Raw genomic sequence first — 22731 nt, 5'->3', positions numbered from 1 at the left:
CCTTCACCCTGCCCCGTTTCAACCTCTCACCGAGGACAATGCGCTCAGGCTGCGGCACATTACGCACTGCATTTGTTGTAAATTAATTATCGGCTATGAACTTCTCTGGGATGGCCAAGGGTCCTCTGAAATCATTGGCATTGTATGAGCGTAATTCTTCTTCATGAACAGTATTGTTGGCTGTAGCCTATCATGACTAAATCTGATGATGCATTTTCCTGAAATAGCAGGATCACATCAAGGACTATTAGATTTATAATGCCATTTCAACAAGGATAGGTAGCCTATATAAAATAATTAAGTGATTACTTTGCACTACAGTTGTATGTTAACATCTATTGTATGATTAAACATAATGCATCATTATCTATCTATCTATCTATCTATCTATCTATCTATCTATCTATCAGAGGCTGTGGTGTGCAGCCTCTCCGCGGGCAGGGGAACAGGGGGAACAGCTGAGGTTAGACAGTAACCTCTCTCTGCCCATGGATGTGGGATGTGGGACCTGTAGGGTTACAGTGCAAGCAGCCAGTAACCGCAGGGCCGTGGTTCTGCTCCAAGCTAAACACCTGGCACTGCGAGCAGGGGCCGGGGCCCAAGATCTGTATCTGTGGCTGGGGTGACTACACTTCTCAGGTCTCTTGGTGGGCAGAGCTGCGAGTCTCGCCAGCTGCAAAGATGCTGCAGGCTGCAAACAGAGTCTGTAGCCCGGATAATATAGTTTTGATGAAGTGCTGCGCTAATAAGAGAGATGGTGTTCATTCAAACTGGCACAGGATGCCCGGGCAGCGGGGACAAAACAGGGCAGCCTGCATGTACTTGAACGGGACCCAGTGAAGCCCACCTGCTCCCAATCACAACAAAACGAAACTGTTCGGGATGGGTGGGGGAGGGGCTTTGGGGGGGCTGGAAAGTGATGTGTCGGTATTTCTTGTTTCAGCTAGGGCACCCTTGGCATTTTTTTTTACGAGGCAACAGGCGCAAGGCGACGGTGCCAAGCAGGACCTGGAGCAGTTTAGGGTTAATGTAAATCCCTCCAGTCCCGAGCAGCTGAAAATAATCTTGGCCTGTGAGGAGAGGAGGGAGCGGGGGTCGTTTTCATTGAGAGGGGTTTTTTTTTCTCTTACCTTATTCTTTCTTGTCTAGTTACTCTCCCTCCTCACCCCTTTCTTCTCCCTCTGCTGTGCAAACAGAAAGAGCTCCACTATTGTCTGTGTAGATATGCATTTACTAAAGATCCGTGTGCGTTCATTAAATAGTAGACCCAATTCTCCTGTTTTCTATGGAGTGGCAACAAAACACTTTTTTTACAGCCTCCTCCCTCCTTGTGTATGCTCATGAAAGTGTCTCCCGATCCTCGCTCTGCTTTATGATAGTCGCACCAGTGAAAGCTGCGGGTCTCCCCGGCTCGGCCTGCCCATTCAGAGAAGCCTAGGCCTACACATTATAGCCTACATATAGCCTATAGGCCTGCATATAAAACCTGATGCAAGTTAGATTTTTGTTTAGGTCACAGTTTACCCACCTCTTTAATTACCACTACTGTTAGCAATCTCTAATCATTGATGTTCTGTCTTTAGAGAGATTATGATACTTCTTTATGGGTGAAATTCAGATCTTTCTTAAGTGGGAGAAGCCATTGGAATGGTTAGGTTTAAATTGTTGAATTATGTATGACTCTGACATTGTGTTGCATAAGATGCCATTTGTTTATATAATATCTATCTCAAATTAGGTTATTTATTTAAGGTATGTCAATGTACCTTCTTTCCTCCTTGTGTACATCTCATTGTTGTCTTGTACCACCAGTGCTGTAGGCTATGTATAAAGGATTTGTGATTAATTGTTTGTACTGACACTGATACATGAAAACCCAGTAAAAAGAGTTTACAAAACTACCACATCACTGATTACAACTGCACGCTCACCACTTTTAGATTATGTATTGCATTATATAGCTCAAAACTGGGCCAACTTTAGACAGTGTGTGTGTATGTGTGTGTGCGTGTGTGTGTGTGTGTGTATATGTAGGCTACAGCCTGATGACTTCATGGCCGCACCAGCTGCCAGCTCCTCTGTCTGATTTTCACAATAGTCTCACCTCACCTGCTTTGGCATGCCGACCTCAATACATTACTCAGTGCTGCAGTTGGTCTATTTGTTGAACGCGAGACCGATGATAAAGCTTACACTGCAAGCTATACTGCAGGCAAAAGCTGAAAAGCTACTTTGGTAAAGTGGAAAACTTTGGTCAGTGTTGTACTTTTTCCACTGTATAATCCCCTTTCAGCCTCCATCGGCAGAAAATATACCCCAGCGACTTAAAAATGAACTGAATTCCGTTTGACATATTCAGATTAAGAATGAAAAAAAAAAAGAAATATGTTTGAACTAAAGTGCAAACACATGGCGATAGCAGGTATACATATCTGTAAATCAGTTTCAGGCATAAAGCGAAAATATCATGTGTAGGGATGCATTTTAAAAATGTCTGCAGAGATTTTCTTTCTGATGAGAGCCTCCTCCTACACACAAGCATACGCAGGGGGAAGGGAAGAAGAAATATAACCTGGAGAAATAATGTTAAGATTTTAATTAAAACAAACACAAAGAAGACATTATTCTCCTTGTGAATTTGCTTGCTCCTTCATTTTGTCAGGCCTAACAGAGTGCAGATTCTGGGCGTTAGAAATGTCAAAGTGAACACAGAGAACACAGAATTTAATAAAGTGATCTTTCTGCAGAGATTAAAAATAGCAGAGGTAAGGGCTTTAGGGGCCCCTGATATACAGTATATTGGCACTTTACCAGAGTTAGTCCACTGCCATAAGCACACAGCTCAGTACTGCTGTGTGCTGCCATCTAGTGAGGAAAATATGAAATGTATGAACCTCCAGTTGAAGGACAGTCTTCCTAATGCTGTCGCCCCTCTGGCCAAATGGCTACATGTTTTTAATAATCAACACTAATGGTTGAAACATGTATTCCGAGTTCTTCTTCCTCCTTTCTTCCACTTTAAAGAGCTGGATAATTGATTTTGTTCAGTGTTTTGTTTTTCACTGTAATCACTTAATTTGTCTGCAGCTCTGCTGAGCACATTTTTTAAGCAAGAGTGAAAATAAATAAGAGTACCCAAAATAGATCCATGTGTGTGCTCCTCGCTTTTATAGTTTCTTATGTGGAAATTGAACACCCTTACATTCTACTAATTTTGATGCCCTTACATTACACTAATTTGGAGGTTGCCCAAGTGTTTTAATCAATTTATTTTTGTTATTTAAATACATACATTTAAACATACCTTTCAGTACAACTTATTTATTTTGTAGAAACAATTCTTATATCCATAAGTCAAAGACATCAAAGCTCATCTTATCATTGCTATTAATTAAGATGTAAGAACAGACTGTGTGAAAGCTGACCAGTCCACTGAGTCTTCAGTCAGAGTTGAGGCAGAGGCAGACACCCTGCAGCACCCAGTGGGAGATGTGCTTGGTGGTGAACAGGTCCGCCTCAAACACCAACCCCACGCCCATAGCATTCCTCCGCATGGACGTTGTGTACACTGGCGTCCGCAACGTATTCTGTGGTGAAAAATACATGAAAATGCAGTTAAGAAAATACATCAAAATAGAGAACTATAACTATCTATATACAGGCGTACAGGGAGTGCCTGTGGTTCACACCTGTAATTTGAGGCGGCGTGTCTCTATGGGGATGACCTTGAGTACGGGCAGTTGGACTACCAGAACTTTGGGTTTACTCTTTACGAGACAGCCCTTCTCCATGTCCCAGTCTGCTCCCTCCAGATACAGGCCAGACACAAAGCAGCCTGCAGGAGAGAAAAACAAATCATCAGACTCCGTACCTTACTGCTAGTACAGTGCAATTAAAGTTTTTGTGTACGGCAATAAGAGGATTTTTACCCTGTCCAGGTCTGTCACTGACTTCGTCCTCACTGCGGTACTGGGTCACCTGTGTGTAGAGTGTGGAACGATCCAGAGGCCAGCTGTTCTTCCTGCATGTGGCTTGGACCAGAGCGGTCAGGTAGGACTCAGGGATGTGGAGTCCTGACAGCCACATTACATTCGGCTCCCCCTCATCCACCTGGTGGACACAACAGAAGATTCACGCCATCAGACATCAAGTTATACACTCTACTGCTTCGGAAATCCTTGTGTAATGCTAGTATACTGACTATATAAGAGGTGACCTGTGAGAGTGTGGGCCCTTCCTTACCCAGGAGCTGTACTGTTCATAGCGCCTCTTGAAATGAATCATCCAGTTGCCCAGGGACTTGAGAGTGTCGGGTGCCAACTTCCTCCAGATGGCAGGGATGTGACCGTTGAAGAGGGCCCGAGCAACCTCGTCCAGCTCGCTGCTCATACCCACCTCACCAGCCAAGGCCTATGAGACACAACACAATCAGAATAGATCTCAACCTGTGTGATGCACAGAGAAGCAAAGCTTGTCTATTTGTTTTTCCAACATCTTGTTCTGTCTTTCTTTCCTCGGCGCCTCCTCCTCACCCTCTGCAGCTCAGCCAGAGAGCGTTGCATGCGGACCACCAGTTTGTTGAAGCGCTCCAGTTCCTGAAGCAGCACCACCGAGGTGGGGGAGATCTCCAGGCCAAACTTCTTTCGAATCACGTCCATGTCAAACACTTTGGGCAGCTTGTTCTGGATGTCCTGGGCCACCTGGCTGATGTATTCGTCCCTACTGATGCTTCCACCAGACTCACCTGAGGCATGAGAGGAGAGCAGAGCATGTCAAGGCAGTAAGATTTTTGGTATTGATATTGATATTTGGTAGCAGAGTGGTATAGTGAGTAGTGAGTAAGGAGATCATCCTTCAACCACAGGGCACAGGTTCAAGCCCCCTGTGACAGCAAGCACCTGCCCTGCTGAAGTGAAGATGAGAGATGCCAAATATTACCAGTCTGAGGCTGCAGCTCTATTAGATGGGTCCACATGTCTCTAGCTGCCTGTGTGTAGTATCCTATCTCCGCATTGGAATGCAAACCCAATACTTCTGGTGTGTTTGCCAAGGGCAGGGTCTCAATCTCATCTGTAACACAAAACAGGGAAGTTAAAGATGTGAGTGATGAAATTGAATGTTTCCTTACGTTTAGAGTAAAAGAACCAAAATAACAACTGACCGACATATGTCTCCTTGAGCCCATTGGGGGGGATCTTGTAATCCACATCCTTGTTGTGAAAGAAGTGAAAGGGTTGGAAGGTGTCAAAGATGAAGTCTCCTAGGTACTCATTCATGTAGACAGTCAGGATCCTGCGGTCAAAGCTGTCTATGGCTCGCCCACCATACATCACCTAGAAAACAGCAGCAGCTAGTAGGACTGTGGTGGTCAGAGGATAACATAAATATTACATTATACAAAGAACAATGAATTTAGCCTAACCTCTCCAATAAGGTATTGAAGACTTCCCCAGGGAATATTGCTGTCTCCTTGATTGTGTGCTTTGGTCAGATAGGTGTCCAGGATCTCCATGCACACCTATTGAGCACAGTTACATTTGTTAAAGCATAGAACAGTGAGGTATACCGTACAATAGGGTCAGTTAAATTGTCTAACAAACTGCATTATTCACAATATAAATTACACTTACAAGGAAGTCAGACTCGTTGAAGTCGTAGGGGACGTTCCAGCCAATCTTGCCGTACTTGCGCCTCTCTTGCACCACAGCATGGAAGAAGGCCAGCACATAGACCAGGCTGCGGAAGGCAGGGTGTGGGCAGGACATCAAGGTCTCATGGGAGATCTTGGAGTATGTGGCTCTCATGTTCAACTTAAGACCATTGGGAGGCTCCGTCACTACCTGGGCAGTCAAAAATAAAATATTATCAGAGTAGTAAGGTGCATGTAAAAAGAGAATGCATGCAAAAGAAAAAAAAAACAACTACAGTTGTAATTACAGCATAATTTCCCACACATTATGATATAAATATCCAAATATTTGCCATTCTTACATTACAACACTTACTGGATCTGGGTCTCAGAACCAAAGTAAACCCCCTCCACCATCTATAAAAAAATCTACAGGGAACACTGCCGTGAGTGAAGAGGAACTCTGTTTCACCTTTAGAGACCTTTGCAGTATGCCGATGGGGAAGTCCTTGATGGGGTCGGTGGTGAGCCACAGGCGGAAGTCAGGGTGGGGTTTGGTGATCCTCTCTAGAGACTTCTCCAGCTCCTTCAGCCACTTCACCAGCAGGTGGCAGTTCTGTAGCATCAGCCACTGACCGCGGGACACTGCTGTCTCCAGCAGCTGCAGCGCAACCTTTATCACACATACAGGAGACAATACCCCTCAACTATTTAACTCACCAAGATCACGTTTGACTACAGAGCGACCCCTATACTCGTGACTTGACCACACTAAAAGCTTCATTGCTGTGATTTGGAAAAGAGCTGTTTGGTACCTTCTCTTGGCCCTGCCCCATAGCAAGGAATTTGAGCTTGCTGCCTCCAAAGCCCGACCTCTCTGCTAGTTTCATGAGATCGCTGGCTGGGTCAGAGCCAGGACTCAGGATGAAGACAATGGGCGAGGTAGGCGTGCTCTGTTCATAGATGGCATTAAAGCTGATCACTGGAGGCTGCACATATCTGAGCAGAAATAAGAGTAAACGTGTATAAGGAAAAAAAACACTTTAGTCTTGATCACTCTATGTTTGAATAATTATGTGTTTTGGCAACTTAACCAACACCATTGTTGACAAAGTTACATGTATCTTTTAACGTGTTAAGGGAATGGAGAACAGTCTCACTTCTCGCCCATGGTGACAGTGACATAGTCAGTGACGGCTCTGTAGACTCTATCAAGGCGGAAGCAGCGCAGCAACAGCAGCTTCTGGAAGGCTGTGAGGTTCTCCTTCATGGGGAAGGGAGCCTGTTCTGGCCCATCCAAGTCATACCACTGAGGACAAAAGGAACAAGGGCTAATCCCTCAAGCCATTCAAAAAAATGCCTGCAGTATTTCCTGTCAGTGGGGTCACTTACAGACTTCCAATCACTGGGATTTTTCTCCACATCATCAGGCAGAGAACCAAACTGCTCAGGGAAGAGCTCTGCTAGTTTCACAATGTCCTCCCAGCCCTGGTCCGGAAGCCAGGTACACGGCTTTTTGCGCTTGCTCTTTTCCAGGGATAGATTACCTTTACAGAAGAGGTGGAAAAAAAGAAAATATGCTTTGCTAAACTGTGTGTGTCTGCATGCACATGTTTGTGTGTGTGTGTCTGCATGTGATCACTACTTAATGTTTCAGGAAAGCTCTATCTAGCTGTTTTCATCTCACCCTTGAGGAAGAACTCCAACTCCTCCTGAGGTGCCCTCCCTTCTGCCTGCTCAATCTTTATGGTCATATTGAAGGAGAAGAGCAGCTTGTGTCTTTCAAACAGACCTAAGGATACACAGGCCAGATTATAAAATGTGCAACGTAATCTTAAACACTGTGCTGTATCTCAAGAAATCGTCCCATTCCATCCATTCCATCTTACCCTCTAAATCACTTTACCTGTGCAGCCATAGTTATAAACATTGTGTGTCAGAGTGTTCATGATGTTCTTCAGCCTTTTGGGCAGGACGGAGTCATGCAGGGATTTGCGCAGTGAGAAGCCAAACACCTCCAGGTAGGAGGCTAGAGAGTACTGGTACATGCTGTTCACCAGAGCCATTTCTGCCAGTACAAAGAACAGGATAGCACCGCGCTTGGCAGCAGGACGGTAGCCGTCTCTCAGCTTATCAATGTCCACCGATGTCTTCTCAGCCAGCTTAAGTTTCTCAAATACCTGAGGAGCACATATTCAAACAGAGACAAAAAAATGTATTTGATGTCTTCAGTGGTCTATTATAACAGCTTCATTGTTACCCATAACACCCATAATGTACCCATAATCACAGTAAAGAACCTCCTCTTGGGTATTATTACTAAAAACATTGACAATATTTGTGCACCCCATCTTGATAGGTATTTCTAGTGTGCTGAGGCCAGGCTGTAGACAGACTGACCTCACTGGCTTTCGACTTAGTCTCCTCCAGTGTGAGGATCAGCTCTGTGTTGTCCAACATGTTGCCTGTAGATGTGGCCAGCTCTCTGAGCAGGGAGTCTTCAAGGTCCTTGAGCAGCTTCTTATTCTCACTTGTCTCTTGGATCAAACGCTCACGCTGCTCTTCCAGCTCCTTCCTCTCAAATCCCACGATAACGCTCAGCAGCTGGTCCTCCAGACCCTTAAGGGTCACTACGAGTAACATAGATACATGGATAGACACAGACAGAAACAGCTATTAGCGCCTACAGTTCAAATGTCAGAGACAAAAATGTGGTTGCCATACCAAAGGCTCTCACCAGTATAGTTGATGACCATGGCTTTCCCAAACACAGAGGGGGAATACTTTGGGTTAGCCAGCTTGGTGTTGAGGTAGAGTTTAAAGTTGGGATCATAGTCCACCTCCTTGTCTCCCAGCACGATGACCTGCCTGCCCTCTGCTCCTTTCACGTTCTTCTCCAGGACGTTGTCAATCACAGGGTCAATGTACTCATCGACATCTTGGAAAAGGAATGGGAAGCCATACTTGATGGCCATCTCTAGCTGCTTCAAGAAGTCTGGATCATTGAAGGAGGTGATCTGGCGGGAAAGGTGATTATAGGTAGATGGGATATCCACTGTATGAACACTAAAGAAGAAAAATAACAAAACGTAACAAAGTATAAATATGAAACCTTGAGGTTATTGTTCTCCTCCTTCTTCTTTATCCAATTGAGGGCTTGCTGTTGGGGGTCAATACACATGGGGAAACGGCTGGCTCTGGTGGTGAGGATTCCGTTCTGGACCGACAGCTCATCTGGAGGCAAGCCCTCGGAGCCCCATCTGTCACACAAGGTTTATTTAACACATGCCAGGCTCTTTCAGGCACTTACTGTCCTCTGCTGTTAGAATCAGACTCAAAATCAACTTTATTTGCAGCATACATGCATGCGCAAGGCTTTTTCTTTATCTCACCTGCTGATTTCCACCTCATCAGTCAGCAGGTTCTCCACTCTGAAAGGCTGGCTCAGGGGGATGCCTCTCTCCTGCACGTCCTTTTCCCACATCTGGTACACCATCTCATTCCTAAAGTCCCAGCTGAAAGCCCCCTCATAGCTCAAGAAAGCAGCAGAGATGAGACAGTCACCTAGGAGACGCACGCGCCGCTGCTTCAACTCCTCCAAATCAAGTGTCCAACTGAGAACAGGGATGATGAGGAAGAGGAAAAAGAGGGAGTAGTGAAGAGAGGTAGGGGGACCATGAAAATGATGAAGAAGAGGAGAGAGGGAAATGGGACAGATCAGCAACCTTTGGCCATAGGTTCCCAGTGAGAGCCATATTAAATGTTGTGAATCCATGATCTGCCCTCCAGCCTCACCGCTTGTTCTCAGATCCCAGGCCAGAGATGAGTTTGTCAGCAGCTATCAGCCTCCTCTCCATGACCTCGGCCTCCTCCTGCAGCAGCTGTTTCTCCGCCATGGCAGCATGGTACTTGTCCCCAAGAGCCCCCAGCTCTTTCTGGATAGTACTCAGCTCGTTCTGAATGCGCTCCAGCTCCCGCTTGCTCTGGAAGAAGTTCTTCTCTAGACGTGCCACCTAACAAAATCATTGCACATCCAGCTGTTCATTCTCTTCTGTTTCATATACAGCATGACACAACAGTATTTATACATATGTCACATTACCTTCTCTCTCTTGGGTTTTATCTCCCTGGCAACATCACAATAACCCATGACAGCCTCCACAAACTTGAGCATTCCCGAGCCAGCCTTACTGATCGCCTGCATCTCCTCAAAACTAGTCTGGAGGTTCTTTAGGAAGCCTGGCCATGGGAAATGGCAAGGCAAATATTGGTCAAATACTTGACAAATGCAAATGTCATCATCACATAAATGGTTGTCATGATTTGTAATGCTTTTGGTGTGACTGCAGACTTAGTCATACCTCTGACAGTCTTGACCTGGCTGGCATTTATGGAATCACAGTCCATCTCCATGAGTGAGCGCAGGAAGTTAGCCTCTGACATCATCCCCTTGGCTGACTGCCAACTGATCTCCTTGTGGCCACGCATCACCAGGATGCACTCACACACCACCTGCACCTGTTTGGGTGGCTTGGCAAAGGATCTGCACAAGGGACCAGCAGACCAGCAGGAAAAGACAGACAGAGCCATAGAAAAATAATCAACAAATATTATGGATGTAAAGATAAACTTCATGCAGCATTTGCTTAAGGCGTCAAAATATCCTCAGCTAAAGAAAGATTTGTACGTAAGAAAAACGTAAGAAACCTTTCAACACAGCTGTTGTAAAAGATTTCTGCTCTTTTGAGGATTGCTGAAATAAGTAAATGACAGCTAGAAAAAAGCAACTTGTCACACCATCATATTTACTTGCTCCTTTAACAAATGGCATAAAAACACAAAGCACGTATTCCCAGTGAATGTTGTCAGAAAGACATGCATTTGTGTTTTGAATGTCTGTGGTCATTTTTGTGTCAGACTGAAAGGGTTATACTGTATTTGGTGTAACTTTGCGATTTGCCAGGAATGGCAAGTCCTGGTCCTGGATACTGGCTCAGTGTTAGAACCCCCTGAACTATTGTGTTATATTAATCAACCCTCCACATGTTCTGATGTCATCATCTATTCTAAGTTTTCCATTTCTTTGCAGAGGCTCAGCATGGGTGTCAGCATTACAGAATTCGACATCTAGACCAAGACCATTGATTGCTGGCTCAGACTCTGGAACGCTGTGTTTATCCATTAATTCTAATGAATTTGGCCATCATCTCTAGCTATTTTAACAACAGAATAAAAAGAATGCTCTGAATCAGAGGGAGGGGTCACCGGATCTCTGTGACGTCAGACTTCTCCAGGTCTTGCAGGGCCATGCGGGCGGCCTCCAAGGCTGGCAAAGCATCAGCCAGGGAACTTTCAGCATCTTTTTTCTCAACAGCTATCACCTTGTTCTGCTCCTCAATTTCTTTGGCTTTGTCTTCTGCCAGAGTCTTTTTCTCCTCAGCTGGAAGGGAAAAGTATTTAGAGTAATTGGTCTGTAACAGCCTAGTTGTTGTGGTGGGTTTTGTGAGGCCACGTTGTGTTTTCTGTCAGCCCTGATAATGCCAAGATAAGAAGTGTGTGTCCTCACTGACCCACAGCAGTGTTGGTGGAGATCTCCTCCAGCAGGACCTCACAGGCTGAGGACTTTTCTGCCAGGACCACCTTCTGCTCGGCCAGCTTGGTGTTGAGCTCAGCCAGCTGCCCACTGGCCTCCTCCAGCTTATCCAAACCCCCCTCTAGACGCTTGCACTGAGCTGGGGCAGGAGAGGACAAGTTAACTCTCCCATAAAACAAAACAAAAAACACTACTCTCTCATATAATCACACACACTTATTAACAAACAGTACACCGTATGGCATCAGTTTGACCTTTCCCACTGAAGCAGCTAAATTTGCTTATCACACGTTCCTTCTTCTTACCCAGGATATATTGGTCCTTGTCCTCCAGGAGGTTGGAATAAGTGCTAATGAAGTCCAAGTAGTTCTTTGGAGTGACATAGTTACTGCGTCTGAGCTTCTGCTGGAACATCTTGCTGTACTCTCCCACAGAGCCATGGACCATGCATACATGGGCTATCACTGCTGCAGAATGTGACTCAGGGATCATTGGACTCTCACCTGTAGAATTAAATGCCATGTTGCAAGTTAAGTATAATAAAAACCTCAGTGTTTCCAGTAGAATTATGCTAAATTCATGTAAAGGAAGCACTCAAATGACTCTCCTATACCAAACATTTTCACAGCAAGGGCATTGAACATATAAATGTGTGTAATTACAGACCGAGGAAAGACTGTGCCACAGCATGTAATGCCTGCGGGGGCCATGGCAGGAACCAGTCTATCCCAGTGTTGTTCACCAGTCCTGAGAAGAAAAAAAAAACAGAACTTAGCCAAATAAAATTATGCAAAAATTGGAGAGGATATTAAAACCAAGCAGTCTCTGGCACAGTATTTCACCTGGGAAGTTCCTGCAGCGTGTTCTCAGGGTGTCTCCCACTGGGGACATGCCCAAGACAATGTGTAGGTTGTTGGCACTCTTGTTGACAAAGTACTGCCACACACTCTCTTTGGAAGGGCCTGCTCCCATCCCGATGGCCTCATCACGAAGCTGGTTGAGAACCGACTCTTTCTCGTCATCAGGGAACAACGCAGGAACAATGCCTGAAAATCAAGAGACAGCTTGACTGCAAGTTCTACAGCTATCATGTCAGAAGAGAGATAAATGCAGAGTGTGAGCCAGGAGGTGAGTTTGATATCCAACCAGAGGTGAGCATGTTGTTAATGAGTTCCAGGAAGCCTTCCTCAGCAACGTGGGCATCAGTGAACAGGAACACTGTTTTTTTATTTTCAATGCCTAGCTTCAGGTAGAGGGTTTTCAGGTCCTCACGGAAGTTGGACTCGGCGTATCCTCTGCTTAGTGTGATCTCAAACACCTGGGGAAAGTAGATTCCATTACAAAATGCTGAAGAATAGAATGGGGAACCAGTTCTATAAACAACACTATGAAGGTAACTTTGTATCTGTAAGCTTGAAGAACTCTTTTTGAATTAGAAATGGTTCCCGTTTTTTTCTAGTATTTTGCCTCGTTGTTGTGCTTATGTTTTACTTTTGTTTTACAACCTCACAGCCAGCAGCGAAGGCAGCAAGCTTGGTGAGGGACTGCTTGCCAGAGCCCCCCACCCCCACCAGCAGGGCGTGGCCACGATCCATGCGGATGATGCGATGCACCCGGGTCAGGTGCTCCAGCGCATCATCAAACAGCACTAGGTTCATCCTCGACTTGGTCTCATTGTACTCCTCTAAGATTTCCTGCAGGGTGCAAAGATACAATGGTCTTTCAATGTCTTTTAAAGATATATTATGGCATTGACTAATTGTGACAAATAATGACAGCAATCTATGTACTTGTATACTACAGCATACCAAAAAGATTATTTGATTGAGACCACTCATCAGTACCTGAAACAGAGCTTTTGAAGCATCATAGTCCTGTATGTCCTCATAGACCCTTGGTTCAGACTCATTGAGGGCTGTCCTGTAGTCTCCAAACAGAATGGGGTCCCTCATGGTCGCCTCCAGGTCTGACTTGAAATGCTCATCAATCAGGTTCTTTATATGGCCTTGGACCTGATGGCAGAAAACCATTAAGAATCTATTCCAAAGGGATTATCAATGGAAAATGGCTCAAACATAGGGTATATTTGAAAACTTGAATACAACACTATAAAACTACTCAGTAGACAGTGGATATCAAGAGCATAAATGTAGAATAATAATAATGTACAATACAATACTTGTTACTGCAGTCAATAGAAAAAGTGAACATATATATAAAATAACTACTATTATTGTTATTACCAGGGTTTTGTCAGTTTCATTGATGAGTCTATCATGGAATACTCTCAGGCACTCATTCCTCCAAACACGCACAAACTGGGTGACAGTCAGAAACCTGCCAGAGGAAATGTGCCAAAACAAAGACACTTGAACACACAATCCTTTAAATGAAAAGTGACATCTATTAATGAAGTGAATGTGCAGGATCAGACCTCTCAGCCTTGGTGAGGGTCAGTCCGTTGTAGACTCTTGACAGGTCCCTCAGGTTGAAAATGTAGTGGAACTTTGAGGGAGTGGGTGGCAGATCTTTGATGATGTTCTTGTACAGTTCCATTGTGCAGAAGGTCACTTTATCACAAACCTTTTGTATGGCTTCCTCAAATGGCTAAAAGATTTGATCAGGGTTATTAAATCATACCATGTCATCAGTCATTTCAGATGTATTTTGTTTGATACATGTAGAACCTCAATTATCCAAAACCAAGACTTCCAAACTTCCAAACAGGAAGAATGATCAAAATATGTATATACTGTATATAACTATCTAAAAATACATACTATTAATTGTGTGCAGCTATTGGAATCTCCTTATTGAGACCTACAATTTTAAAACTTCCAAATTAAAATTAGACTAGAATAAAGTGTTTTGGAAACAGGAACATGCATGGTTCATTAATTGCACCAGTATTGCAATGTTTTTTTGCAATTTCACTCATTCAAACATTCCACTGGATTGAACAAAGTCAAATTCTGAGGGATCTGGATTATTGAGGTTCTAATGTGCACTGATTTATGAGGCAGTAGATGCTGCTCACGTTAGTGTGGCCTTTGATGATGGAAGCGTAGATAAGGTGGAGGGACTCCTCCTCAGGGAAGGGGATGCTGAAGACACTGAAGAGGGAGACGAAGCGGGGATCCACCTCGTTCCTCCCACCTCCTGCCTTCCCCATGGCAGCAATAAAGCCCAGGTCCTTGAGGATTTTGCAGTTAAGCTCCTTCCCTCTGTCATATATGCCTCCTCGGTCCAATAACAGCTTCAGCAGCGCGATAGGCTGCTGTGTGCCATAATCATCCACCTGGACAGGAATAATATCACAATACAGTCAAACATACAAGAGCTGTGACCACGGTAAGGTAGGTCAAGATTGAGGAGGACATAGTAGACTTGGTTGAGAGCTTGGAGCAGGTACCTTTGGCATGTTCAGGTCATCCATAAAGACCAACAGTCTCTTCCCCATGGGAGGGCCATAGGTATCTTTGGTCCTCTTCTCCACACTGGCCTCCAGGTTCCTCTGCAGGTCCATCGAGGTGGTCCTGGATGAGAAGTTGATGATCAGAGTCATCTGGAAGCAGAGAGAAAAACAATTAATAAATGTTTTTAACACTGTTGGAGTAACTACTTTACATACTCATGGCTGTACAGTGAACTTACAGTGGTGTCCGCATCGAGTTTCTTTAGGAAGTTCTGAGTGGTGGCAGTTTTGGAGGTGCCAGACTCTCCCACCAGAACCACTGGTCTCTTTATCTTCACCATTTGCTCCAGCATCCAGCTGGCTCTGGTAGTGTCCACAGTAGGGACTGGAGGGGAGATGGAGGATCAGGGAGTCAGGCAGAAAACAAATGGGTGGAAAGAGCTTGGAAAGACAAAATTTGAAATCCATATGTATGCAGGACATTTTTTTCTGTCCTTGCCTGACAGCTCACTGAATCAGCCTTTACCTAGAATATCAATAAACTTCATTTCAGGGTTGTGGATGTACTTGGTGACCAGGGAGCTCCAGGGAACCCACTTCTCCTCTGTCCCATCAAAATGAAAATCATACAGAGTTGGCAGGTAACCTGTATGAATAGAGACATGCTGTTATCCATAATATCATATAATATTTGTCTTTCTTTCTTTGATAAAATTAAAACACATAAACATGTATGCATGTGAAGACAAAAATGTCAAGGAAAAAGTGCTGGGTTTGTTCCCATCATGATCCTTGTTGCTCCTTCAGCCTCAGCAAGGTGTCAAACCCAAGAAGACGGATGTCAAGCGCAACACAGCTTATTATCATGATTTAAATCATGATGGAAAATTACTCTTACCCACCATGAACTTTTACCTAAAAAGGATGAGGTTAGCAGTGCTTACTCTAGTCAGTACTTGCTCATTTGATAATCATCTGAAGTAAGCATTGTTTTGTGTTCTCCTCTCACCTGGGATCTCTCCAGGTCCAGCCATAGCCTTCTCATCATGGACCGTGGTTAAGCAGGACAGTTTTTTAATGAACTCATCAAACTTGGTCCTGCCACTGTCCAGCAATGTGGCCCCTAGAGAGCAGTAAAGAGCTTCCAGGAAGTAACACTCCAGGACATCTGCGCTGTCGCTCTCGGTGTCGAGCAGGGCATCTAACATCAAGGACAGCTGAGTCACCTGAACACACCACCCACATATACAGAATGAATGCAGTAGTCTGGACATTGGACTGTATTAATTACTACACAGTTTATGTTGGATTATAATTCTTTATACCACAATACAACAATAGGGGTATGGGAGGACATTTGAGATGGACGGGATTAACCAACCATGTTCAGATCTGTCTGGGGGACAATAGTCTTCAGTTTCTGCCCCTGTTTGCCATCAACAATACCATCCACAATCATGTCAATAGTTCTATGCACATATTTCTCAAACAGCTTGTTCAGATCTTGTTGTTCCTAGACAAAAACAAAGACAGGTGAAAGTTGAAACATTCTGAAACTATATTATAATTGTGCTGAGAGACTACAATTAGCATAGCCTATAGATGATTTTCTCATACCCTGTGAGGTCTGTTGTTAACCCATCTCTGCCAGTATGGGGTGTAGCGAAGGTTTTTGGGGTCAACAAACACCATCCCACAGCGGGACACAGTGGCAGGGGAAGCATACTGCAGATCTCCAACCTGTAACGCATGATGACAATGAGCTCTGCAGGCTGCAGAAAAGTATAGTGATGTGTAGGGAAATGTATACTGAGCACAGCAATCTTGAAGTTCAGACAAACCTCAAATAGCAGGGCACAGTGACCCTGTAAACGGATCCTTTCTCCATTGGCCAGAGTGAGGAGCTTATTGTCATCCATCACTGAGTTCATATTCTCTACCCACAGGGCGTCCACATCCCCATCGAACAGGATGTACCTGTGAGTTGAAGTTCATGTCTTTATGCAGCATTTCAGAGAATTCCTTTGAGAGGTCAGTGTTTCCTGTATAATGTTTTGTAGATGTCGGGGTAACTATGGATCTGAGTTTACAGTTTTCAGTTTAAGAATGGCTCTGGTTTGGATACTTATCTCATGATATATGGACAATTGTGCTATAATTGCATTTGTTATCTATTTTTTTTTTTCTGGATGGGAGCTGACCAATAAGGCCAGATGAATTTTCATTATATTTACATCTTCTAGCTATGGGGGCAATTTTCCAACTGTGAGGAGCCACCACAGCAAAATGAATACTAGATTTACCTGAGATATGTTTGTTTGTTTAAATATTGTGCAACACCATACAGTAAAATATCTTTATTAATTCTTAAAAGACTCTTTTTTACCTCCTCTCTTTTTTGTCAGTGGGCTTGTTGATGTCACGGAAGATGTTGGACAGGATCCCATCAGTCCAGTCTCGAGTGACAGGGTCCAGAATGCCGTAGAGTTCAATCACACTCATGGCTTTAGGGTTCAGGGGGTACATCTTGGTCAGCAATCCTAATCTGTTGATATGGGCATAAAACAACTATCACTATAACTAGGACTACTCCACGAGCAAAGATCTGGGAACGTGGTGTAAAGCTAGGTGGTGTAAACTGCCACTGACCTGGTCTGAGCTTGACATAATGTGCTGATCACAACTGATTTTCCTCCACCTGTGGGGCCCACCACCATGGTAGTGTGTCTGGTCATCATAGTCTCATACATCTGCACCACTTTATCCACCTGAAACCACAGATAGTATAGACCAAGTCAACATCTAATCACCATCGTCACATGCTCTAGCAAAATCTTTGCTACTCATGGTATTTAAACAAAGCCTGCATCACAAAGACAATCAATTTAGCATGCAGACACAGATGAGACACCTGGTTAGGCAGCATGACGTATTTGTTCTCTTGCAGGATCTGTTCCACAGCATCGTTGAAGCTGGGATAGCGAACACGAGGGCAGTCCAGCCCAGGGAACAGGTCTGAGATCAGCCCGAGGAACAGAGGCACGTCCTCAAACACAAACTTAGGCAGGTTCATGTCCCTGAGGGCGCGCATCAACACCACATCCTATGGGGGAAAACAGAATTAATTAATACCTAGAGAACAATATCTGGAGGATCATAAACAATCCCTTAGTCCCATTACTGAACGCAAGCCATTTTTGTAATGGAAATGAAACATATGAGTTGCAAGAGTTTCCAAAAATGCACTTTGGTCTCTACCTCATTGAGGTCTGGTGAGCCTCTCTTCAGTTCGCCTGCCATCACTAGCACAGACTTCAGGGCTCGCAGGCCAAAGTCATAATGAGACTGCTTGGAGAGCTGTTCACGGGCCAGCTTATACAGTACTGTCATCTTCTTTGCCAGTATCTGGAATGAAGAGGAGTTCAGGTAAAGTCCTGAATCAGTAACTCACAATGTGCAGATAAAGTGTGTGTGTGGTGTGTGTGTGTGTGTGTGTGTGTGTGTGTGTGTGTGTGTGTGAAAGCGTGTTCTTAGTTCTTATTTCTCATATTTCTTTTCCTAGCACATCTCTCTTTACATAATCATTCTAGGGTCACAGGGATATGGTTACATTTCCCACTTGTAAATTCAATACTTTTCCATACCTCAGTTAAGTATCACAGACATATGATTCATTGTTTTATACCTTTGATTGCAGGCTAGTAACATTACTAATACTTTGGTGACGCCTGTCTCAGCGATAAGCAATTTCCAGTGTAGTGGTGAACTTACATATTTTTACCCCAGCTTATTCTACTATTTAGTTCATTGTAGGTCACTCAGGATTAAAGCATCAGCTAAATACTTCAAATGTAATGTAAAAAAAGTGTGTTTGTGTTGGTGTGTGCGTGTCCTTCACCTTGGCCAAGAGGAAGCCCTCAGAGAAGAGCATGATCTCACAGATCTGCTGCAGGTCAGGCACGATGACTACCACAGGTCTGAAGAGGGCCTTGACTGACTCTGGCAGCTCGGTGCGCCCTGCGTAACCTGGGTTCATAGTGATGAAAATCCCCATGCGGTCATCCATACTGATCTCCTGGCCTTCAAACTGATGTGCAGAAGGTAGTGTTGAGGGGGATAAAAGTCAACAACTCTTTTAAAGTTTTTAAAAAAGGCAAGCCTTAACCTTATTATCAGCAGTGAAATCTCCTCTGTACCCTTTTAATGCTTTATGAAAATTGCATTCATTTGATGCATTCATTGCTGGTCCTGTGCTTTATCTATAACTGACTTACATGGAACCTCTTGAGGTGCAGAATAAGTGCATTGCGGATGGTCTGGATCTGGGAGGAGATGACAGACAGCACTGAGGCATCAATACGGTTGAACTCATCAAAGCAGCCCCAGGCTCCACACTGGGCAAGGCCAGAGAAGATCTTCCCTACAGCCTGCACACAAAGAGGGAAGGGATTCAAGGATAAAAGTTAGTGACAAATGAAAATGAAAACACATTAAGAGTGCCTACTTAGTCCAGCAGACTTAGCAACAGTAGCTGAGCAGTGCAACTTTTGGCCACTAGTTTTAAAATTGGTGCTAGGGAGCACAGTGTGACATATTATGTTGGAAAAAGAAGTAAACATGTCAGAAAAAGGATGCAAACAATTTACAAAGAAAACATTGTTTTATGAGGTGACATTTATGTATCTAATAGTTTTTTTTTGTTTTTTTGTTTTTTTTTGTATTTTTGGGTGAAAATGAAAATGTAAACAAATTAGTGTCCTTTCTCCGGAAAATAGGCATAGCTTTAGGATAGGAAAAAGGCTTTGCCAGCTTTTGGTTCTGCATGAGGAAGCTTCTCACCATGTAGTCCATTCCCTCTCCACAGTTTGTAACCACACAGAGTAGGCCCAAGGCCTTGGCCAGGTCTTTAGTGGACTCTGTCTTTCCTGTACCAGCCGGTCCAGCAGGAGCTCCACCCAGGTACATGGAGAGGGCCTGAGTCACAAATACACACCCACATGCACACACACACATATACACACACATTATGTTGTCAACACAAGCTGATAGAAAGAATTAACATCTGCCTACTCAGGTGTCTTAGTAATTAGGTTTGTTGGAGCAAATCTGCAATGTCAGCCAGACCTGTGTGAGGGTGAGGTAGATGCGGTCAGTCAGTGGGGTTATAACCAGTCGACCGTTCAACCCCATGTATTCATAGCCATAGGAGAAAGTAGCGCTGCACTGACGCACAAACAGATCGTCAGCTTCCCGCACCCAGTAGAACCTCAGCTGGCTCTCCCACTCAAACTCACGGGCGTCCATAATACTGTAGAGAGAGTTCAGAGAGTTCACCTTACAGACTTTTCTGTTTGTTGTGTGGGATTTCTTTTTATCATAGTGCAACTAAACTAAACTAAATTGAACTAATAGTGTTTACCTGTTCATGACAAAGTTGTCAACAATGTCTCTGGCATGGACATCGATGATAAGGACAGTGTTGATCTTTCTTCTGTCGTTTTTCTTCATGGGCTGGGTGATGCGTGTCACCAGCTCATCGATCTGCTGGTGCATTTTCCTGGCGTAGTTCTTTAGTGCGTGCTTCTCTCCTTTCTTCACTTTGTTAAAGATGTCTTCCACCTCCCAGGTCCACCACACCTGGTTCCCAGCCAGCACCACCATGCCCTGGTACAGCAACATCCAGTCCACCCTGAGGGAGACATGGGAGTATTATAATAGCATTCGCACACACAGACACAGACAAAAGTACACACACACACACATCTACACACACCTGCTCCTGTCTTCGCAGTAGCGGAAGATGGCTTCCTTGGTGATGAGTCGGTTGGTCCTCCTCATCTCCAGCAATACTCCGGTCATCCAATCCTCCACTCTGCCTTCTGCCGGGATGGGCTTCTTCAACTCCATTACCTCACCTTCTGCGGACACCAGGGCTCCGGCGACTGTCTCCCCATTGCTTCCCACGTCAAACCTCAGAGATGCTATGTTGTCATACATCTTGCGGGGCAGGGACGAGAGAAAGATCAGGGAAAATGCTGTTTCACACACATCTGCTGTTTCACACACACATCTAAATGGCAAGTAGTGACGATCTTCCTACTTTGAAGAATTATGTCTTATGTCTCTCCTATCAGCCCCCCTCACACTGCAGTGGCCTGGTACCTTGATCATGTGCTCCTGGACACAGGCAGGGTCGCTGCTCCCTAGGATGCTGAGCAGTTCGTCATCGGAGATGAAGAAGAAGCGAGGGAAAGCGTTCCGCTTGGAATCCAGGTAGTCATTGAGACTCTTCTGGCACCTCTCTAGACCATCACTCAGGCCCTGCAGGTCTGCCAGCCGGTTGGGAACCAGACAGCACCGCTTAATGCTTGGGTCCTTCACTGTGTCACTCATTATCTATACAAAAAATGGAGGACATGATATTACTTTAGAGATGTCCAAGCATGCAGTACTGCTTTCGTCGGGTTAATAGCAGCCACTCACTTTTTTGAACATTTTGTCAATATTATCAAATTTCTTGGCCTCCTCAGGTAGCTGAGAGCGGATGTCTCCACCAATGAATATGCTCTCCAGGTACATCCATTTCCGTTGTACCAGCATCCATACCTGTACAGAAATATTTTTTTTTTAGTAGAGATTTGACAGATCTATTAGTGTGACTGGAGATACAGTGTAGCCTCTCTGACTGACCTCTATGATCTCACTAATGAGGGACAGGTTTTTCTCCCACTGCTGAACGGTGGCCAAGAAGGGTCCCACAAAACGGCTGCCTGCCATACTCTGCAGGTTCATGGCGTCGTCGTCCAGGTTCTGCAGGATCTCGTCCACTGTGCCCAGGATAGAGCCACGCTCCTGGGTGCCTTTAAAGTAGCGCTGCACGCTAAACCTCATGTTTTCCCAGGTCTCCACCACCTCCTTCACTCCCTGCTCACACATACACACACAAACACACACACACACGTACACACACAAACACACATGCATGCACACATACAAACACACACATACACACACACACGCACACACACACACACACACACACACGCACATACACAGGCACACACAAATAATGCACTTACTTACTAAATAACATTTTGTGATAAGTGTTTATGACTTCACTGATCAATGGATACAATTGAAACACATGACTAGGGAAAGAAAGATCAAAACCCCCGGCTTAAGGTAATTCATAAAGAGGGAAGCTTGCCTTCTCAATACTCAGCTCTTTGACAGCGGAGGTGACAATGTCACCTATGACGTTTCCATACTTGTGCAGCTCCATGGCAAACATGTTCTCCAGAGTGAAGCTGTCAAGGTTCATCTCAAAGCTAGTGCCAGTCCTTTCCATCAGTTCCCTCCAGTGTCTGTGGGACGAAATATTAAAAGTTACATTAGTGTTTTTCTTGCTTGTGTTCTTCTTTTCATTTGATCTTGTGACACTTCTCATTGGTTTAAATTTCAGGCTCCATTCTCAATATTTCATACTGTATCAGTAGTAGGCATTTTGTTTTGGGTGTCAAATTTATTCCAGACAGGTTCTGGTGTCGATCAACAGACCGACCTTTCTCTGAGCGCCTCATTCTTCAGGTCCAGCAGAAGAGGCAGAGACTCTTTGAACTCCTTCATGCGCCCCTCTAGGAAGAAGGCCACAGGCAGCGCCCGCACATCTTTGGGCAGCTTCCTCAAGCTCTTGATAAAACCCTCCACACCTTCCTGCAGCAGCTGGATGTTTAAGTTCACCCACAGGGTCTGGGACCACTCGGTCTTAGAGGCCTGGAAGACAGAAGGACACAAACATTAAATACTTGAACATGCATGCATGCATGCATGGACAAAGACACACTCACATACATAGTCATTACAATCCTTCAGTTGACAGCAACTCTGACCTTCTGAGCTTTGTAGACCTCATAGATCTGTCTCAAGCCCTTCATATCCTTCTGCACGTTCAGCAGCTCTGGGTACATGGTGATTGGTAGGTCAAACAGCTTCTCAGCATTGGCCAGCTCCTGCCGTCCCGCCTCAATCTTGGTAAGCTCTGTCTCATATGTTTCCATAACGGTCAGTCCTGCAAAGAACAGAAGAGGGAGATTC

The 22731-nt window shown here is 44.6% G+C and overlaps 1 protein-coding gene across 1 annotated transcript in view; it reads right to left on the bottom strand.

Moving 5' to 3' along the window:
* Positions 1 to 3254: 3254 nt before the first annotated feature.
* dnah10 (dynein axonemal heavy chain 10) overlaps positions 3255 to 22731 on the bottom strand; it is a 28339-nt gene continuing 8862 nt past the window's right edge. The window contains exons 23-78 of the mRNA XM_071899620.2: positions 22527 to 22705; positions 22199 to 22410; positions 21841 to 22001; positions 21328 to 21557; positions 21121 to 21243; positions 20800 to 21033; positions 20411 to 20634; positions 20057 to 20326; positions 19762 to 19945; positions 19477 to 19611; positions 18912 to 19064; positions 18536 to 18724; positions 17896 to 18042; positions 17549 to 17740; positions 17287 to 17405; positions 17024 to 17182; positions 16479 to 16614; positions 16255 to 16377; positions 16019 to 16150; positions 15647 to 15863; positions 15164 to 15283; positions 14877 to 15022; positions 14635 to 14787; positions 14260 to 14520; positions 13657 to 13829; positions 13466 to 13559; positions 13067 to 13234; positions 12728 to 12916; positions 12369 to 12540; positions 12065 to 12268; positions 11889 to 11969; positions 11528 to 11725; positions 11200 to 11361; positions 10895 to 11069; positions 9991 to 10172; positions 9732 to 9868; positions 9425 to 9642; positions 9022 to 9243; positions 8742 to 8889; positions 8367 to 8646; positions 8030 to 8259; positions 7536 to 7809; positions 7317 to 7421; positions 7022 to 7176; positions 6790 to 6938; positions 6445 to 6628; positions 6102 to 6302; positions 5631 to 5840; positions 5423 to 5518; positions 5162 to 5333; positions 4939 to 5070; positions 4533 to 4744; positions 4243 to 4410; positions 3930 to 4110; positions 3690 to 3835; positions 3255 to 3587 (exon numbers count right to left, since the gene is read on the bottom strand). Coding sequence (XP_071755721.2) covers positions 3441 to 3587; positions 3690 to 3835; positions 3930 to 4110; positions 4243 to 4410; positions 4533 to 4744; positions 4939 to 5070; positions 5162 to 5333; positions 5423 to 5518; positions 5631 to 5840; positions 6102 to 6302; positions 6445 to 6628; positions 6790 to 6938; positions 7022 to 7176; positions 7317 to 7421; positions 7536 to 7809; positions 8030 to 8259; positions 8367 to 8646; positions 8742 to 8889; positions 9022 to 9243; positions 9425 to 9642; positions 9732 to 9868; positions 9991 to 10172; positions 10895 to 11069; positions 11200 to 11361; positions 11528 to 11725; positions 11889 to 11969; positions 12065 to 12268; positions 12369 to 12540; positions 12728 to 12916; positions 13067 to 13234; positions 13466 to 13559; positions 13657 to 13829; positions 14260 to 14520; positions 14635 to 14787; positions 14877 to 15022; positions 15164 to 15283; positions 15647 to 15863; positions 16019 to 16150; positions 16255 to 16377; positions 16479 to 16614; positions 17024 to 17182; positions 17287 to 17405; positions 17549 to 17740; positions 17896 to 18042; positions 18536 to 18724; positions 18912 to 19064; positions 19477 to 19611; positions 19762 to 19945; positions 20057 to 20326; positions 20411 to 20634; positions 20800 to 21033; positions 21121 to 21243; positions 21328 to 21557; positions 21841 to 22001; positions 22199 to 22410; positions 22527 to 22705 — 9764 coding nt within the window. The 3' untranslated portion in view covers positions 3255 to 3440. The remainder of the gene's footprint in view (positions 3588 to 3689; positions 3836 to 3929; positions 4111 to 4242; positions 4411 to 4532; positions 4745 to 4938; positions 5071 to 5161; positions 5334 to 5422; positions 5519 to 5630; positions 5841 to 6101; positions 6303 to 6444; positions 6629 to 6789; positions 6939 to 7021; positions 7177 to 7316; positions 7422 to 7535; positions 7810 to 8029; positions 8260 to 8366; positions 8647 to 8741; positions 8890 to 9021; positions 9244 to 9424; positions 9643 to 9731; positions 9869 to 9990; positions 10173 to 10894; positions 11070 to 11199; positions 11362 to 11527; positions 11726 to 11888; positions 11970 to 12064; positions 12269 to 12368; positions 12541 to 12727; positions 12917 to 13066; positions 13235 to 13465; positions 13560 to 13656; positions 13830 to 14259; positions 14521 to 14634; positions 14788 to 14876; positions 15023 to 15163; positions 15284 to 15646; positions 15864 to 16018; positions 16151 to 16254; positions 16378 to 16478; positions 16615 to 17023; positions 17183 to 17286; positions 17406 to 17548; positions 17741 to 17895; positions 18043 to 18535; positions 18725 to 18911; positions 19065 to 19476; positions 19612 to 19761; positions 19946 to 20056; positions 20327 to 20410; positions 20635 to 20799; positions 21034 to 21120; positions 21244 to 21327; positions 21558 to 21840; positions 22002 to 22198; positions 22411 to 22526; positions 22706 to 22731) is intronic.

The sequence above is a fragment of the Centroberyx gerrardi genome, chromosome 8, assembly GCF_048128805.1.
Source record: "Centroberyx gerrardi isolate f3 chromosome 8, fCenGer3.hap1.cur.20231027, whole genome shotgun sequence".
NCBI classification, from domain to species: domain Eukaryota; kingdom Metazoa; phylum Chordata; class Actinopteri; order Beryciformes; family Berycidae; genus Centroberyx; species Centroberyx gerrardi.
Note: the sequence above shows the minus strand (reverse complement) of the source record. Positions and strands in the feature narration are given on the sequence as shown.